Source organism: Nicotiana tabacum, chromosome 4 (genome assembly GCF_000715075.1).
Source record: "Nicotiana tabacum cultivar K326 chromosome 4, ASM71507v2, whole genome shotgun sequence".
Taxonomy (NCBI): domain Eukaryota; kingdom Viridiplantae; phylum Streptophyta; class Magnoliopsida; order Solanales; family Solanaceae; genus Nicotiana; species Nicotiana tabacum.
This window is the reverse complement of record NC_134083.1, coordinates 44,058,224-44,078,226: the sequence shown is the minus strand read 5'-3', so window position 1 is coordinate 44,078,226 and position 20,003 is coordinate 44,058,224. Positions and strand designations below refer to the sequence as shown.

Here is a 20,003-nt window from a genome sequence, read left to right as displayed (position 1 = left end):
ACATTCTCTCCAAGGGATGACTTGCTAGTACAACCTCACCTCTCCTTTCCCTCCATAAGTCTCACCACTGAACTTACACTCTAAGTATTCTGTCTTGGTCCTGCTTAGCTTGAAACCTTTAGACTCCAAGGACTGCCTCCACACCTCTAACCTCGTGTTCACACAACCTCGCATCTCGTCAATCAATACAATATTATCTGCAAATAACATGCACCACGACACCTCCCCTTGGATGTGACGCGTCAGAACATCATTGCCAGGGCGAACAAAAAAGGGTCGAGTGCCGACCCCTGGTGCAACCCCATCATGACCGAAAAATGGTTCGAGTCCCCTCCCACCGTCCTCACTCGGGTCTTTGTTTCATCATACATGTCCTTAGTCACCCTAATGTAGGCAATAAGTACACCTCAAATATCTCCACAAAATCTCCCTCGGGACTTTATCGTACGCCTTTCTAAGTTAATAAATACCATATCCATGTCCCTCTTCCTCTCCCTATACTGCTCCATCAATCTCCTAACAATGTGAATGGCCTCTGTAGTCGAGCGCTCCGGTATAAATCTGAACTGGTTCTCGAAAATAGACACACTCCTCCTCACCCTTAGCTCTACCACCGTCTCCCAGATTTTCATAGTATGGCTAAGGAGCTTGATACTCTGATAGTTATTGCAATTTTGGATATCACCCTTGTTCTTGTATAAAGGAACCATCGTGCTCCACTTCCATTCCTAGGTCATCTTATTCGTTCTAAAAATAATATTAAATAACCTAGCGAGACAATCCAAGCCCTCCTTGCTTGTACTCTTCCAAAACTCCATCGGAATTTCATCTGGCCCTATCGCTTTGCTCCTGCTCATCTTACGCATAACTTCCTCAACCTCCTTAACTCTATTCTGCCTCAATACCCAAAGTCGCAAAGACTCCCAGAGAGTTCCAAATACCCAGTACAATGTTCTTGTCCCCCTCCTCATTCAAGAGACTACGAAAGTAGGTATGACATCTCTGACGGATAAACCCCTCACCCAATAAAACTCTACCTTCTTCGTTCTTGATGCACTTCACTTAGTCCAAGTCACGAGCCTTCCTTTATCGCACCTTGGCTAGCCTGAACAATCTCTTATCCCCACCTCGGCCCTCTAGTTCTTCATACAAACGACCAAAAGATACAGTCATGGCCGCCGTAACTGCTAACTTCGCCTCCTTCTTAGCTAACTCATATTGCTCCCTATTCGCATTTCTCTCCTCCTCGCATACACTTTTCACTAGCTTTAGATATGACACTTACTTTTGATTATGATTTAAAACTATATACCATTGTACTCCGTATCGAACTTTGTCTAATTAACGCTAAATATGAGATAATTTTTAAAAAAGTAACAGTATGAAATATGAATAGCCCCAACGTATAATGAATAGTAAATTTAAAAATATTGGTATAATAATATGATAATTTTATACCTTTTTTCCAATATCAATCCCGATGGAGTTTTGGAAGAGTGCATGCAAGGCAGGCTTGAAGTGGCTCACTAGGTTATTTAATGTCATTTATAGAATGAAGAAGATGCCCAAAGAGTGGAGGTGGAGCACGATGGTTCCTGTATACAAGGACAAGAGTGATATCCAAAATTGCAATAACTATCGGGGTATCAAACTGCTTAGCCATACTATGAAAGTCTGAGAGAGAGTGGGAGGGCTAAGGGTGAGGAGGAGTGTGTCTATTTCTGAGAATCAGTTTGGGTTTATGCTGGGGCGTTCGACTACGAAAGCCATCCACCTTGTTTGGAGATTGATGGAGCAATACAGGGAGAGAAAAAAAGGAATTGCATATGGTATTCATCAACTTAGAAAAGGCATACGATAAAGTTCCGAGAGAGGTTTTGTGGAGATGTTTGGAGGCTAGAGATGTACCTGTTGCCTACGTTAGGTTGATTAAGGACATGTATGATGGAGTAAAAACCCGAGTGAGGATGGTGGGTGGGGACACAGACCATTTTCCGGTTATGATGGGGTTGCATCAGGGGTTGGCACTCAGCCCTTTTTTGTTTGCTTTGGTGATGGACGTACTGATACGCCACATCCAAGGGGAGGTGTCGTGGTGCATGATATTGTATAGATTGACAAGACACAAGACGGTGTGAACGCACAATTAGAGGTATGGAGGCAGACCCTGGAATCTAAAGATTTCAATTTGAGCAGGACTAAGATAGAATACTTGGAGTGTAAGTTCAATGGCGAGACTCAAGGAGGGGAAGGGGAACTGAGGCTGGACTCGCAGGTCATCCCTAGGAGAGGGAGTTTTAAGTACCTTGGGTCTATTATTCAGGGGGGTGGGAAGATTGTTGAAGGTGTCACACATCGTATTGGGGCTGGATGGATGAAATGAAGATTCGCTTCCGGTGTTTTGTGTGACAAGAAGGTGCCACCGAAACTTAAGGGTAAGTTTTACAAAGTAGTGGTCAAACCAACGATGTTATATGGGGCGGAGTGTTGGCCAGTCAAGATCGCTCATGTCCAAAAGATAAAGGTGACAGAGATGAGGATGTTGAGATGGATGTGCGGACACACCAGGTTAGATAGGATTAGAAATGAGGTTATTCGCGACAAGATGGGTGTGGCCCCCTGTTGAGGACAAGATGCGAAAAAGTACAACTTAGGTGGTTTGGTCATATGAGGAGGAGGAGCACAGACGCCCCGGTGAGGAGGTGTGAGAGATTGACATTGGAGGGCCTACAGAGAGGTAGAGATAAGGCCAATGAAGAGGTGTAGAGAGGTGATTAGGCAAGACATAACGCAGATTCAGCTGACCGAGGACATAACCCTTGATAGGAAAGTATGGAGGTCGAGGATTAGGGTAGTAGAGTAGGTAATCTAGAGTGTTCAGAACAATAGTATTGAGACACAGTCTCGCTTTATGTTGGTAGTGGGTTTTTATGACTAACCGTTATTTTCTTTCATTGTTGATCACCTTACTATCTTGTTGTTTTTATTCTGCTTTTATATAACTTTTTGGTACTGGCCCTTCTTGTCTATATTTTCATCAATATGGTGCTTATGCTTTCCTAAGCCGAGGGTTTATTGGAAAGTGCCTCTCTATCTTTACAAGGTAGGGGTAAGGTCTGCGTACACACTACCCTCCCCAGAACTCACGGTGTGGAATAATATTGGGTATGTTATTGTTGTATTAAAAACATTCAATATTGATCGTTGTTGATACAATGGTCAAATTAAAGCATTTAATTTCATGATTAACTCAGATATTATTTCTATTTTTTATAGATGTCACTAAGTAATAATTTTTATTGTTAATAATTCCAAAAAGAATGTTTTAAAAGATCGTAATTAAAGAAATAACTATGTTAATTTCAAATATCGATGGATCTGGGGCAAATAAACTATGAATAGGTCTAGTTCATAAAAAGAAAAGGAAAAACCATGTGTATCATGTTTTAAAATTTAAAACAGAATAATATAGCAACAATGAAACTGTCTAACAGCAATAAACCATTTAATCACATAAAACAACAGGGGCTATATGAATAATCACATCTTTCTAGTTTTGAATTGGATTGGGCAAAAAATATATAGGATTTATCTAAATCCTTTTACATAGTCAACATATGACATAAAAATTAAATGTAATATTAAGGGTGTATGAATAATTTAGAATTACCAAAAGCTGAACTGAGATCTAATGGAGATTATTACTTAAACTTTAACTTCCCAATGCGCGCGGCTTATGGAAAGCCAAATGATTTTATGAATATTTGTAGTGATATAATTAATTTTGCATGTGATTTAATTTATTTATTCATTCAGCAATTGTATCCAAAAGCCTATCCATTATATGCACTGACCAACGGTTGGCAAAATTGAACTCAAAGTCCAGTTTATCGTTTAAACACAAAAGATAATAATATTTATTTAGATCTTGATCTTTTTGATTAAATTATACTGCTTGTTAAATACAGGGATTTAATGTATTAATTTATCCTTAAAGTAAGTAATTTTATGCGTAACAATATGTTCATTATTAATCATTCTATAGCAAATCATATAGGGATAATACATAAAATACTCCCTGAACTTGTTCAGATAAATGAGTTTCTTACTCAACCTTAACGGGTGTTCCAATACCACCCTATATTTGTTAGAACTGATTTTTTGTGCACCCTTGTAAGCCATCTCCCAGTAATTCTATGTTGTGTAGTATACACACGCCATATGGTGATGCCACGTATTTAAATGAAGACTTAAGAGAGTATTATTAGTTTGACTATAATTAATTATTTTAACCATTTTTTACATTTAAAAATGACATCGTTTGTAGTCAAATATTTATCCAACCTATTTTCCTTATCAGTTCATTTCACCCACCCCGTAAAAAATTTTCAAGTCGACGAAAAAACCCTAATCTCAAATCCGTCTGAAATTCATTCTTTCTGACTAAAATTGAAGGGATAAGATGAATGTTTCTTTGATTAAACCTAGTTAGAACCTCAAATTGTCGTTTTATTTTACTGATATTTTGGGTTTTGACGAGTTGTTGGATTTGTTCGAGTTGCAAGGAAAGGGGTTCGGTCACTGTTACCAGTCGTTGATTCTACAATCTTTCTTCGATTTGAATTTTGGACAGAACATATGCTTTTTAAAGGTTAGTGTTGTTCGTCGCCTTTATGCTGTTTTGAGCTCTAGGGTTTTCTTCGTCACTACTACAGTAATAGTGCTGAGTATGTTGTTGCATATAGTTTGATTTGGTAAATACTGGTCTGATATAGTTATATATCTACTTTGTGTTGGGTTTAAAATGTCTTTTGAATTAGTCACAGTAAGATTCTTTCTTGGATGAAAAGTCTACATGGATAAGCTAAACTCCTTTACGGAGGTCAAGAGCTGTACACAAAGACAACTCCATCAGATGAGAGGAAAAAAGGTCATCCAGACAAGGTCAAGAGCTGCACAGTTAAGTCAAGGAAGTTTCACTATACAATCCTCACAACCTAGGAAATCTTAGGAATATTTTCTCTACTTTGGCAGTCTATTAGCAGCTGTGAGTGCAATGTTTTGTATTAGCAGCTATGACTGCAATATTTTGTATTAGCAGTTGTGACTGCAATATTTTGTATTGATAAATGTGACTGCAATATTTTGAGTTAGCAGTTGTGAGTGGTGCAATTATGCAATCTTTAGTATTTGCAGGTGTGACTGCAATATTTAGTATTGTATGACTAATGAATGGTGTTATTAAGGAGCAGTGACTGCATTTTAACCGTGATTATTGACTGCACTTATGCTATCTTTCTATTAGGAGTTGGCCCAAGTTGCCCGAGTAGACAGTTCTACGTCAGACCATCAGAAGGACCTTTTCTCACCAGTTCTTGGCCGAAATCACAACTCCAAATTGCGAGTTGTGACATCCTCCTACACTCATAATGTCATCGTCCCCGATGACACATCATGGCTTAAGACATCCCTGAGTCTGCCTCCTCAGGTATGCCCATTCAAGCTCCCTTTGTCCTGTGGGTTGGACTTCCTCGAAGTCCTTTCTCAAAAGGAGTCATGCCCCATGCACTTCTCCCCCAAGTATCTTCCAAGCGTGCCTCTGCACTTTACCTCCTTTCGGTGTTCACTTGGAAAGTGCCTCCGCACTCGCACCCTCTGGTGTCTCACTTTGTGATTGACTCACACTAGTCAATCACACCATGACCCTCACGACCTTCATGTCCGTCTGAAGCTTTTCCTTCACAGGTAAACACATCAACGTGCTGTCGTGGCGCGACTCTCGCATCTTCGTCGCTCACTTAGCCTTACAACGCCCTCTGGCATAGCTCCTGTAGCCTTTCGCTCCCGTAGCTTTTCCTTGCCCTCAGTACCTTGAAGATGTGTTGGCTTCCGGACTCACAACTTCGCCCTTATGCCTCTTGCATAGGCAGGATCCTCCCACACTCAATGTGGAGGATACATCTTAGCACTGTCGTCTCACTTGGCATTCAGCCAGCTCTTGGGATGACTCTTGGTGAGTACTAAGTTCTCAAAGTCATAGCATCACCGCATTCCCTAACAAAGCTCTTTGTTTTCTAACTGTCACTTCCTCAACAAGTACCCGATACTCCCGGTAGTACTTCAATACTCGCCCTATAGACAGGTACTCTCTTGGTCCTGCTAGCACGGCTTCCCGGTTCGGTGTGCCTCGTACTTGGACTCTCAACGGTCCCCGATCATTCGGCGTACCCCTTTTCAGAATGATGACATCTTCCAACTTGGAAATTCGCCCAATTCCAAAGCTTCGCTATACCCTCGAATTCGTCTCCTCACCTTGGCAATGCCCTCAGGTAGTCCAAAAGTCTATCCCATAGGGAAGACACTCAACTGATGCGTCGCACGCATCCTTGGCAAGATCTCTGCTATGATCATGCCCAAATTTTATAGTCCATGGCTCCCACTGTTTTGCAATATGGTTGCACGACCTGGCAAACATGGCCTTCTCTTGACCATCCGAATCATCGGCATATTACCACATTCAGTAGCACCCTAGACTTTTGAAAGAAAGTGGAATCACCCATTTCTTTCGGCTCTGATACCAGTTGTCACAGGGTCAATTTGGGCAAATTTTTCGCGCCCGATTGACACTGCGTGGCAGCAACCTGACACTCAAGTTACTCAGCCTTTCCCAACACTTAGCCAACTTTTCATCAAGTTTGGCCTTACACAAGATTCGGCAGCAACATAAAGAGAACACAATCAAGTACGGAAAAATCCCAACCTTTGTATTAATCACAAAATATACAAAGGACCTCTCTTTGCTATGAACACAATCCATTCACAGCCCACTTCGTCCGGCCAAGATCATAAATAGATCTTGTCATACTAAGACCTGCCAACGCCCCGGCCTTAGCCCACTTTCGGAAATACTTAGAAACCCTCACGTTTCTCTCTTGTTTTCCACTTTGCTATGAACACAAGTCGTTCATAGCTACTAAGACCTGCCTACGCCCAGCCTTACCTAAATTTTGAAAACACTTAGAAACACTCATGTTTCTCTCTTGTTTTCCCACTTTGCAAAGATCACAAGCCGATCTTTGCTCACTAAGACCTGCACAAAGCCTAGCCTTAGCCCTCGTTTTGGAAACACTTAGAAACACTCACGTTTTCCTCTTGTTTCCCACTTTGCAAAAATCACAAGCCAATCTTTGCTCACTAAGACCTGCACAAAGCCTAGCCTTAGCCCCTGTTTTAGAAATACTTAGAAACCCTCACGTTTCCCTCTTGTTTCCTATGTTGCACAGATCACAAGTCGATCTTGCAAACTAAGACTTGCTCAATGCCTAGCCTTAGCCCATTTTTGGAAATACTTAGGAACACTCACGTTTCCCTCTTGTTTCCTACTTTGCACAGATCACTAGTCGATCTTGCAAACTAAGACCTGCTCAACGCCTAGCCTGAGCCCACATTTTGAAACATTTAGAAAGACTCACCTTCCTAACTTGTTTCCCTTTCTTTGCTATGAACACAAGTAGTTCATAGCCCACTTAGTCAAGATCACAGGTCGATCTTGACACACTAAGACCTGCCCATGCCCAGTCTTAGTTCCACTTCGTCTTGGAGACCCTATTCTTCACTGAAGACCCTTTCCTTCTGCTCGGAGACCTCCTTTTTCTCTGGAAGGATCACATATTGAACTCCTTTGTAAGTTTTATCCACAACCTGCTGTTGTAACGACTCGACTTGTCGTTTTAAGAATTTACGCCCCGTTCAGTGACTTAAGGTCTCGAGAAGTTTCACAATATGTATTATGACCCGCGTGTGTGGTCGAGTTTGGTTTTCGGAAGATTCGTAATTTAATTTAAAGAAAAATTCTTATTTTGAAGCTTAAATGGAAAGAATTGACCGAAGAGTTTACTTTTGAGCAAACGACTCTGGAATAGAATTTTGATGATGTCAATAGCTCTGTACGGTAATTTTGGACTTAGGAGCGTGTCCAGAAAATTATTTGGAAGTCCGTAGGGCAATTCGACGCATTTTGGCAAAAGTTAAAAAATAGAAGATTTTGAAAAATCCTATCGAATGATAAATTTTTGATAACGAGGTCGGATTTTGATTCCGAAAGTGGGAATAGCTCCATTACGTCAATTATGACTTGTGTGCAAAATTTGAAGTCATTCCGGATTAATTTGATACATTTCGGCGCAAAATATAGAAGTTGAAAGATTTAAAAACTTATAATTTGCTTCAACGCGCGATTCGTAATTTTGGTGTTGTGTGATGTAATTTGAAACCCCGAGTAGGTCCGTGTTGTGTTACGACACTTATTGGTAAATTCGGACGAGGTCCCGAGTAGCTCAGATGAGTTTCGGACGAGGTTCAGATCGAATTTGGACTTGTTGAAAATGCTGGGATTTCTGCTGTTTCTGGGCAGACCTGTCGGGATCGCACCTGCGGAAATTTGGTGATTTTCCCCTCACAAGATTAACAGAGACTTACCTCAATTTTGCTCCAATTTAATTCACTAGAAGGCCTTTTCCACGATTATCTAACTATGTCGGGCTCGAATCTAGCCAAAATAATTCGATACTATCATTAAAATTTATAGGAATCAATTCTATAAGAAAATACTGCATTTTTTAATGAAAATCCGAAATTAATTCAAAAATTGTCCGTGGGGCCCACGTCTCGGAATCCGGCAAAAGTTACGAAATATGAATGCCCACTCAACCACGAATCTACCCATACCAAAATCATTAAATTTCAATAACAATTCGGCCCTCAAATCTTCAAATTTATCCAAGAGGGTTTTCAAACTTTTCCAACTCAATTCACCAATTAAATGATAAAAATAGTGATGAACTCGGGTAATTTAACCAATATTGAATTAAGAACACTTACCCCGTTATTTTCTCTGAAAATCTCCCAAAAATCGTCCAAATCCGAACTCCAAATCGTTAAAAATGGAAAATTTCTCTCTGTCCAGTTATTTCTTTTACGCGATCGCGAACTTCCTCATGCGATCGCGAAGCACAATTTTTACACTGCCAAAATTAACTCTACGCGATCGCGGAAAGTCCCACGTGATCGTGAAGCACTGACTCCGCAAACCTACGCGATCACGAACCTTCTCACGCGATCGCGAAGCATTAAGTGCGTGGCCCAACTCCTCTCAAGTTTCCCCTATGCGATAGCAAATAATGCCACGTGATTGCGATGCACAGACTGGCCCAACCTACGCGATCGCGGACGTGCCCACGCAATCGCATAAAACAATTTTCCAGCTGCCCAAATTAAGCTTACGCGATCACAACCTCATTCACGCGATCGCGTAGAACAAAGTCACCTCTGCCCAAATTACCCTACGTGATCGCAGACGAACCTACGCGATCGCGTATAAGGAAAATCAGAAGAAAATACCAGCAGCTATCAACTATCTCTAAAAGGCCAAAAATGATCTGTTAGCCATCCGAAACTCACCCGAACCCCTTGGGACCTCAACCAAACATACCAACAAGTCCCAAAATATCATACAAATTTAGTCAAACCCTCAAATCACATCAAACAACGCTAAAACCATGAATCATCCTCCAATTCAAGCTTAATGAAACTTAAAATTTCCAACTTCTACATTCGGTATCGAAACCTATCAAATCAATTCCGATTGACCTCAACTTTTGCACACAAGTCATAAATGACATACAGAGCTATAAATATTTTCGGAACTGGATTCCGACCCCGATATAAAAAGTCAACTCCCCGGTCAAACTTCCAAACTTAAATTCTTATTTTAGCCATTTCAAGCCTAATTTAACTACGGACTTCCAAATAAAATTTCAAACACGCTCCTAAGTCCAAAACCATCATACGGAGTTATCGGAACCGTCAAATCTCGATTCTGGGGTCATTTTCTCAAAATGTTGACCGAAGTCAAACTTAGTATTTTAAGGCCAACTTAAGGAACCAGTATTTTGATTTCAACCCGAACACTTCCAAATCCCGAACCAACCTTCCCCGCAAGTCATAATTTATTAAAAGCACATACAAGGAGTTTTATTTAGGGGAACAAGGTACTAAAAGTCAAAATAACTTGTTGGGTCATTACAATTTCTCCATCCCTCCAACGCCAAAAATCACATGCTCTAGCACCCTATCATAAATAACAATAAAATTGATATTTTAGAATTCTATTTCTTGATATCTTAACTTATTTAATCTTGAAAATTAAATCAACTTATCCCATAGCATGGACAAGCCCAATACCTTCTACTAGGATTCCTAGGGGTCCAAGAAGTCAACAATGACAACAAATATCTATGATTACATCACACTTTTTCAGTAGATACATGATTGTCCTCTTCCGTATAAAGCCTACTCAACCTTTTCGAAGCCATTATATACAAAAACTGCAGTTCAAAACACAAGAAAAATAGGAAAATGTTAAGTAGAAACAGACGAAATTTAACTCAAATAACCAAAAATTAACTACATTTGCTTTCAAAAATCGAATCTTGAACATCAGTTATGACTGATTTGGTAGTAAAATTAAATTAGGGTTACTGAGGTTGGTATGGTGGAAGAAGAAATAAGGTGGGTCGGTATTAAATGAGAGGAAAGAGGAATATATTACCGTAGGGGGTTGTAATTAGTGGTGACAATTTTTGTTTTGTTTTCACGATTAAATCATAGCAATAAACGCGCCCCTTTGTAGTTAGACACAATGCGCCTGAGAGATGGCTTACAAGGGTATAGAAAAAATCAGTCCTACAAAGTATAGGATGGTATTGGGACATCCGTAAAGGTTGTGTATGAAACTCATTTATCGGGACAAGTTCGGAATGCATTTTATATATTATATCAATCATATATTGTTAATCACGGCCGCATAATAATTCTTTCATTATTATTCACAACATAAAAGATCCTCACATTATAATCCCCGCACAATTAGCATAAGAATCACATAACCCCTAATAGTCCAAATAAACCTACCTTTCTAGTAAGTGACTTGGACTATAATTTATTATTTAGCTCAAATTTACCTAATTTATCTGACTCATTGATTGACTTAACCCTTTTAATGTGCCAAGATTTAACACTAACCTGACAGCCATATATGCAAACAATGACGTGAACTAAAAACACTAGCAAGTACTAATCGTTAAGGTAATAAAATAGTACTCAAATAAAGTATCATTTTTTGGTAATTAAAGATTTTTTATTACTATGTATCAAATATGTACAAAGTTCAAAACTGAAAAACTGAAGAAACTCCGAGCTATTGCCTGCAAGTTGGACATGAAGCCCCAACTGCAAGGATCATCTTGTCTTCCTCACTATATATATATATATATCTCTTACGCCCATGGATATCTATTAAGCTCTCTCAATCTACATTTTATCTTAGTTTTCTTGTTGCCTCTCTGAAAGATGTCCTGAACTAATGATCTAAGTATTCTCTCTACATGCTGAGACTTAGTCTTGAATATTCTTGAGTCCCTCTCTATCCATATGTAGTAGATGCATCCTGCTAATATCATTCTATATACTTATGCCTTCGGTGTTTTTCCCTTCATTTCGTTTATTGCCCATTCCACTTCTTCATCTCATGTTATTACTGATCTATGAATCCCGTGCCATTTCAATAATATTTCCCAAACCTCTCTAGTCACCTTGCATTCAAAAAATATATGTTACATGATTTCATTTTCTTCCTTACAGAACTCAGATGTTTGATCAATCATCGATCCTCAACCTGCTACCTTGTCTTTGGTATGTAGCCTTGATTGTAGTGCTAGTTGTAGTATAAAACCCCACCTAGGTACATCATAGTTGTTACAAGTTAGTTTTCTCCATGGCATTTTAGGATCTTCTCTCAACTGATGGTACATCACTTTTATGGAGTATGAATTCATTTTCAGTAGGTCAGTGATGCACAAGCCAGCCTTTGACAGATATGTTTTAGCTTTTAGTATCTTGTTTAGAACCCAGGAATCTTGGTTGACTTGAACTTCCCAAATATTTCTTCCTTTCCCATAGCATATATGGACCCACCTTACCCACATATTATCTTTCTTTGTGCATAGGTTTCACATTAGTTTAATCACAACAGCCTTGTTCCAGGTCTCTAGATGCAGTACATTAAATCCTCATGTTGTTCTTGGCCAACATACTTTCTTCCATGCTAGTAGTGCTCTTCTTGATATCTCAGTTGTGCCTGTCCATAGAAAACTTCTACATGTTGCTTCTATCACCTTAACAATTTTCTCTGGTAGCACAAATATTTGTGACCAGAAGACTTGAATTGAGAAGAGTACATTCTTTATCAACTGAAATCGTCCAACATATGACAGGAATTTTGTAGTCCATTAAGTAATCCTACCTATCATCTTCTCTAGTAGTGGTTGGCATAGTACTATTGAAATTTGTTTATAGCTCAACGGGACTCTAAGATATTTGATTGACAATTCCCCTTTGGCAAATTCAGATACTGCTAGTATCTCCTCTTGCATTTCTCTACTGACACCTCCAATGTAAATGAAACTTTTATCTTTATTTGCTATCATACCAGAACACCTTGAGAATTCATTGAAACAATCCATGAGCAGTCGTATTGATCTCATATCTCCTCTGCTGAAAATGAGCAAATCATCAACAAAGCTCAATTGTATAATCTGCATCTTTGCACATTTTGGGTGAAAATTATAATCTGAATTTCTCTGTAGATTTTTGAGTTTCCTAGTTAGGTACTCCATATCAATCACAAACAAGAAGGGGGACATTGGGTTCCCCTATCTTAGACCCTTCTTGGCTGGAAATGGTGCACAAGGTTTTCATTTATAATGATCGAGTAAGATACAGTTTTAACACATGTCATTATCCACTTTATGAAAATTCCTGGGAAGTTTAGAGCACTGAGTACTTGTTCCAGGAAAGGCCATTATAATGAGTCGTATGCCTTCTGCATGTCTACTTTCACCATACACCTGGAGAAACTCCTTTCCTGCTATATCCCTTAACTAGCTCGTGGCTAATTATAAAGTTATCAGAGATCACTGACAAAGGCTGCTTGATTTTGATCAACTAGGTAGTTCATATCTCCTTGTAGCGTCTTGGTTAAGATCTTTGATATCAGTTTATACACTATAATGCAACAAGAAATGGGTCTGAATTGTTTGACAGTAGATGGGTTCTTAACCTTTGGTATTAGAGTGACTATGGTGTAATTAATAGGTAGATACATTTTTCTGATATCAAAGAATTGTATCACTGCCTGTGTTATCTCCTTTCCTATTGTATTCCAAGATTTCTTGAAAAATACAGCATAGAATTCCTCACATCCTGGAGCCTTGTTGTCATCTATGTCATTGAGTGCATTCTTTACATCCAATTTTGATACTGGTTCAATCAGTTTTAACTATATTTCTCTGGTCAAGCAGTGGCCATCTTTCATGACTTGTGGATTGATTGCAGGTAGTGCAGTAGCAGCTTCTCCTAGGAGCTGTTTGTAGTACCCATGAATTTGCTCTTGTATATCATTTTCCCCTTCTATCAGATTACCTCGATCATCCACCAGGGTTCTGATCTTATTTGGTGCCATTCTGCTTTTCATGGTTGCAAAGAAGTAGGATGTATTGTCGTCCCCTAGTTGCAGCCACTGATTCCTGGATTTAATTGTTGTCTGTAGCTCTTTATCTTGTCCCCTATTCCTGAGTATTGCGTTGTGTTGATCTTTTTGATCTCCTGCTTGACCTTCTTCAGTTTGCCCCATATATTCTCCATGCGATCTCCCTTGTTGATACTATTCCATCATTTCTCCATACTTTGTTGAAACTCTGCATGCTCCGCAATGAAGTTAAAAAAACTGAATGGTTTATAACTTTTGATTTGTTGCTTTGTTAATTGGATTGTCAATGGAGCATGGTCTGAGAAATATGAAGCCATGATTACTATATCTAGTAGTGGGTAAGCAAGCATCAATTCTGCATTCCCCACCCCTCTATCTATCCTGCTACTTACTGTATTGTTCAACCAAGTGAATTGTGCCCCAATACTTCTTTGTTCAGCCATATTGCAGTCTTGGATAAACTCTTTAAAGTGAACAATCTCATTTTCATGTGCTGGAGCCCCATTGATTCTATCTTCTTCTGTCAACACAGCATTAAAATATCCCATTGCAACCCATGATCCATATTGCACAGTATATAGTTGTCTTAATTCATGCCATAAAAGTTTCCTATCACCTACTGTATGTAGACCATATATATATGTAAAGCTAAATTTCATGTTTGTGTCCTATACGCATACATGTCCATGTATTAGCTATGTATGTGTATAGTCTACTATAAACTTAACTTTGTTTGTATCACATAGAATTCAAATCGTTCTGTTTGTGCCTGTGCTATAATTATGGCACCAACCCCACTAGGGGTCTATTTTATTTATAGTTCTCTTAGCATTCTCCTCTACTAATCTTTGCTCCACTATTGCAATAATGCCTACATTATTTACTTTTAAAAACTCCTTTAACTCCTTCTGCTTATACAACTTATTCAATCCTCTAACGTTCCATGTGATTAATTTTATCGTATAATGGAAGGTTATTGATGTATCTCCCCTCTGCTCACACTACACTGTCCCACTTCTATTGCTAAGTTTGGTTGTGCAATCAGCTACTGGTCACTTGCTTCAAGTGGATCAAATCCATTTTTGGTTTACATATTTTCATTCAGACTCATTATTGCTTGACTCTTGCCTGCTGATTTCCCCCTCACTTCTATCCATCCTTCATTCATATTTTAGGCACCTGCCTTCATACTCGTATGCTTTCTTGTTTCTTCATTTGGTTTCTTTGTTGCTTCCATTATTCCTTTCTTTTTCTCATCTTGTGTTACCCTTTTTGCTTGCCATTCCTGCCTGAATTTGGGGACATTCCTCCTAACTTGATTGGGCTTCTTATTTGCTTATTCATACTTCTCCTTCTCCTGGCATGTGTGCCTCAGTTGTCGACAAGTATTGCAGTATACTGGTCTCCAATCATAGGTCACTTCCTATTTATAACTCCTTCCAGTTGGATCCCTTACTACTATCTTATCCAGGAGTTCTTTTGTGATATCTACCTCTATGAGCTCTCTTGCGTAGGAAATCCTATCAATTCTGGTAGTGCAATCGTCTGCATAGATAGGAACACCAAGACTGCTAGCAATTCTGCTTAAGGACTTGACACCCAAACAATTCATTGGTAGGTTAGGGAATCTTACCCACAATGGCAGTGTCCTCAACATTTCTTTCTTGAAATTAAAATTCGTTGTCCATTCCCTCACAATTATTGGCTTGTTGTTAATGGTATTTGGGGCCGATGACATAACTCTATTCCGGTCCTCCATACTGTGGAAATGGATGAGAAAGTAGCTATCATTGTGATAATATACCCTTGATTTCTCTGCTATCTTCCATTGACTTGCTATGAATCTTTCCACTGCCACATTTGTGGGGGAGTCACCCACAACATAGAATATGGATGCCCTCATCCATTTTTCTGTCTCTGCATCAACCTCCTCTTTTTCCAGTTTCACAATTTTGATTCTGTCTTGAATTGTAGGTGCGATGTAGCTCAAATTCATTCCTCTGGATGCATATTTGTTGCTTTCAAATAAATTAACCCACGATTGTTTATCCCTTTCCTCATGACCCAGTTCTAATCGTTGTTGCGCACCTTGGGTCCCCACTTCTAGGGTTTTCCCTTTTTTCTCATCATTTGGTTTCATTGCTCTTGTTTCAAGTCCTGCCCCCTTTGCGTTACCTCCATCCCCAATTCTGGAGTTTTGGCTATGGAATTTCGACTCGGCAGTTCTGGCCATGGAGTTACCTGTTGAATCACTTGGTCCCTTAGTGTGTCACTGGGCAAATTGAGTAGCAGATCTTCCCGAGGAGGTGGTGTAGGCTTCTAGGCAGCCACCAATTTTGCTGGGCCTGTATTGATTTGAGAACTCATTTCTTCCCCACACCCTCCTTGTGCCCTACCTCGTTTTGCTCAACAAATCGTCGATTCACTTTGGTCATCTTCACATTCGATAGTTCGATCATGTTCACAACCTTCCTCGTCCGTCCCCTAGCCATTCCGGCAAGGGCGTACACTAGTATTCACCACCATCATGCGCCTCGAGAGAGCAGAGAGAGAGAAAACTTTATAAATAATAGTAATCTATACTATATTAAAAGCACGAAGACCCTTAGCGAAATGTCGTTCGTCTTTTTTACCCTTCTAAAACAGAGTTTACGCTGGACAAAATAGTCATTTAGTTATTTTTCCTATATCTAAAAATATTCATTAATTTATTTTCTTAGTATATATGAATAGTCATTTGATTTTTTCCTAATCATAAATTCTTTCCTTTTTTGAATTGTATAGCAAGCACTTCCATAAAAAGAGCTTATTCATGCTCGGATTGACTTTTTAATCATGATATTAATTACTTTTTGAGTTGTATTTAACTCTCTATTTCATGTTTAAGATTTGAAGGATTTCAAATTTGAGTTAATTTACAGACTTTTTAGAGGTTGTTTGGACCTTTGCAATTCATAAAAAAAAAAACAATTAGTTAGAAATTCAATCTATGTCTAATTAGTTCACTATTATTTTTCTTACATTTTATAATTAACAATACTAATTTATTGCCAACTTAAATTGCTTGTTTTTAAATTATTATCAATATTTAATTTTTTCCTAATATTAAGGAGTTTTAAATCAACTAAGATTATATATATATATATATATATATATATATATATATATATTCTTATTTTATTTGTTATGCATCTAAACTATAATGCTTTTCTTATTTCATTGGTAAACTTAAGTCCTATTTCACGTACAATTCTTGTTTCATGAGGTGCAAAGCATTTAAAAAAGGGGAGAAGAGAATACAGATGAATAGGAAACTCATATTTCAGGTAGGTAAAAAGTCATAATATTTAATACTTTAAGTTCTATTTGGATTTTGCCACTTCAATTGCAATAAGACAATAAACACATAAAATTGAATATTAATTTAAGTAGTTGAACTTACCGAAGTTGCCTTACATATATAAAACCAATTGAAATGATAGAATAACCATTAAATAATACTTAACACTTATATGATTAAATAAGAAAACATATATAAACATTGTAGTTATGTATATAATAAAGGAATCCTAAAATAAAGCACACTCATATACAAATTAAAAATAGGGAAAGATCGCATATGTATAGGAAAATACACAATCATTATTTTTAAAAACTTACCTATTTTAACTTTTCTTTTATGATAACTCAAACAAAATTTTCAGTTTAAAATTTATGTAACTTCTTTTAAAAAAAATTTATACTCATTAACACGAGATACACGCGCAACGTACCATAAAGACTAGTTAATAATAAAGTATCATTCCCTTGAGAATACATGAAATTATCAGATAAAGTGATTGTAGTATTAATGTTTGGTAACAATTGCACCCACCAAAACGGAAAGTGATTATTGCAAATATAATCCATTTTTGAATCCGAAGTCAAATCTGAAAAGAGCTTAAACCTAGCTTTAACTAATTTAATTATTAAAGTATCTAAGTTCAACCATCGACAAAAGTTAATTGAATTATTATTACTAACTGAAGAATTAAAATTGGAATACGAATAAAACTATTTGCTATTGAAAATAACTAAAGTAGAATTCATGGAATAAAAAGTCTAGGGTAATAATTTCCCCAATTATCAAAATGTTTTATCTTTCACCTCCTCTTTAATCTCCAAAGGTTAGAGGTAGTTTCCTCTGTTTTCCATATTTTCTTATCCCGTCTTGACTTTAGATATTGTGGCTAGATTTAAATACAATATCTGGCTTTGTAAATCATGGATTTTTCCCCATAACTTTTTCTTTCTTTTGGGGGGTTAAGAAATAAATCCAAAATTTGGGCTAAGATTTCTTTATTTTCCCATTGGAATTGGGTTCTAAATATGGAACAAAAAATTAAGTCCTGGAAGTTAGCGTGTTCTTGGTATGGTCGCATCAATTTTGGTGTAGTCACCAAGATTTTTCAAGTATATATAATGTTGAAATAATAAAATAATTGAGCACTAAGATTTTGCTATGCCCCGTCAAGTTAATGCGGTCACTAACTTGCTCGGTAAAATCTTAATAACGTAGTAATAACTAATAACATTGCTTAGAAGGGTCCAAATTAGGAATTATATGGACTGTTAGGAAATTAAATTTCAAGAATTGGAATTTTTTTAAATATCATATCATGAATAAAACTCCCCATAGATTGACAATTGCTTCTTTTAAAATGAGTCATAATTCAGTTGATGGATATACTCTGCTCTTAACTTTAATTTTCAACTTCTTTTTGACTAATACCGCATTTCTAGCTTTCGTTGGGTTTCAAAGAGATTATTCTTTCACAATACATTATCTATTTTAAGGATCATTTTTTTTCGCTTTTATTATTTAAACAAAATATATTAATTTACATGAGATATATACATATACATTTTCAAACTAGTACATACTCCATCTGTTTCAATTTAAATGATACACTTTCCTTATTAGTTTGTTCCAAAAAGAACGACATATTTCTATATTTGAAAACAGTTTAACTTTAAACTTTTTATTTTATCCACTTTACCCTTAATGAGAAGTTTTTATAGCCACAAACGTCATGGTCCCATAAAATTTTTGCCCCTTAAGCTTTTAGGACAATATATTTCAAAAGTCTTTTTTTTTCTTTAAACTTTATGACAAGTCAAACTAAATCATGCAAATTGAAACGGATGGAATATTAAATTTTAAGTACTTAGATGAACACGTTACACGTACATAGTCCACTTCTCAAGTAGGCAGGGCTAATGTGATTGTGTGAAGGGGATGGATAGATTATACAGGGAAGAGGCCTTGTATTTGTTATTTTTTAACGGACATGGAAAAAACTAAAGCGATAATTAAAATGGGACGGAGGGAGTAGTATATGATGGTTTTGAATTTTGATGAAATTTGCCAAGATTCAAGAGCATGCATATGACTAAAAATTCCACGAATAGTTAATAAGGTAGTTTGGGTTTGGTTGATCTGCTAACAAGTCAAATACAATTAAAATAGACAAGTAGTCTACATTCTCTAATATTGAATTCAAACTTTGACCTTCTCGAGGAGACATGAGGCAAGGTCTAACAAGAGTTCTACGTCTCCTTCATTGCCTGTGGTTGAATTTTTAGTGATTCCTATTCCATTAGGCGTTGGTGGTTCACTTGTTTTTTCCATCCATTAATTCTACTACTACTTAGGTGAATTTGATTAATTATACCAAAATCTTATCTCCATTATTTTACCATTAGACCCTAACTTAATAAGTTTTAAAAAATAGAAAATATGTATTCACTTCGTTCCAAAATAAGGAGTATCATTTTAGCCAAATCAATTTGGACCAAAATAGGTATCATTTTAGAAAATCATTTTAAAAAAAAAAAAAAATCAAAATCTATCTTACTCCAATTAATGATCTAAAAGGTCTAATGTGAGATAAAAGGTAATTTGAAGAGAATACAAATGATAGTTGAGTCAAATAACCATGATGATTAATGCTACTAAACGAGCTTCTTAATCAGTGAGTCAAAACTTTAAAGGACACTAAATGGAAGAGAAAAAATAATGTAATAAGTGGAATGACGTATTCACTTGTTGTAACGACCCGACCGATTGTTTTGCTTTCTAGAATTCCGTTCCCTCTAAATAAGACTCCCCCCGTATGTGCTTTTACTATTTTATAACTTGCGAGGATGATTATTTCGAGTTTGAAAAGATTTGGGTTGAAATCGGAACACTTAGTAGGCGTTTGGACATAAGAATTGTAAAATTCGAAAAAATGATGAAAACTTTTCAAGTGAAAATGGTATTTGAAATTTAAAGTTATGTTTGGACATAAATTTCAGTTTGGGTTGTTTTTGAAGTTTTGTGAGTGATTTGAGTGAAAATTTTGAAAAACAGCTT

General features: G+C 37.3%; 1 protein-coding gene across 1 annotated transcript; it reads right to left on the bottom strand.

The window, feature by feature from the left end:
- Nucleotides 1-10,350: 10,350 nt before the first annotated feature.
- Nucleotides 10,351-12,734, bottom strand: LOC142179890 (uncharacterized). The gene is made up of 4 exons (XM_075250779.1): nt 12,396-12,734; nt 12,153-12,308; nt 11,022-11,082; nt 10,351-10,385 (listed from the first exon to the last, which is right to left on the bottom strand). Exons 1-4 carry the CDS (start codon nt 12,732-12,734, stop codon nt 10,351-10,353), a joined length of 591 nt encoding a protein of 196 aa, XP_075106880.1.
- Nucleotides 12,735-20,003: the final 7,269 nt, after the last annotated feature.

What these genes read in the sequence shown, in the direction of transcription:
- LOC142179890 (XM_075250779.1), bottom strand. Translation starts at nt 12,734, where the DNA reads ATGGAGTACCTAACTAGGAAACTCAAAAATCTACAGAGAAATTCAGAT. An exon ending in GCTATAAACAAATTTCAATA is followed by an intron (nt 12,309 to 12,395) that starts GTACTATGCCAA and finishes GGACGATTTCAG; the next exon opens with TTGATAAAGAATGTACTCTT. An exon ending in CAATGAGTCAGATAAATTAG is followed by an intron (nt 10,386 to 11,021) that starts GTAAATTTGAGC and finishes TTTGAACTGCAG; the next exon opens with TTTTTGTATATAATGGCTTC.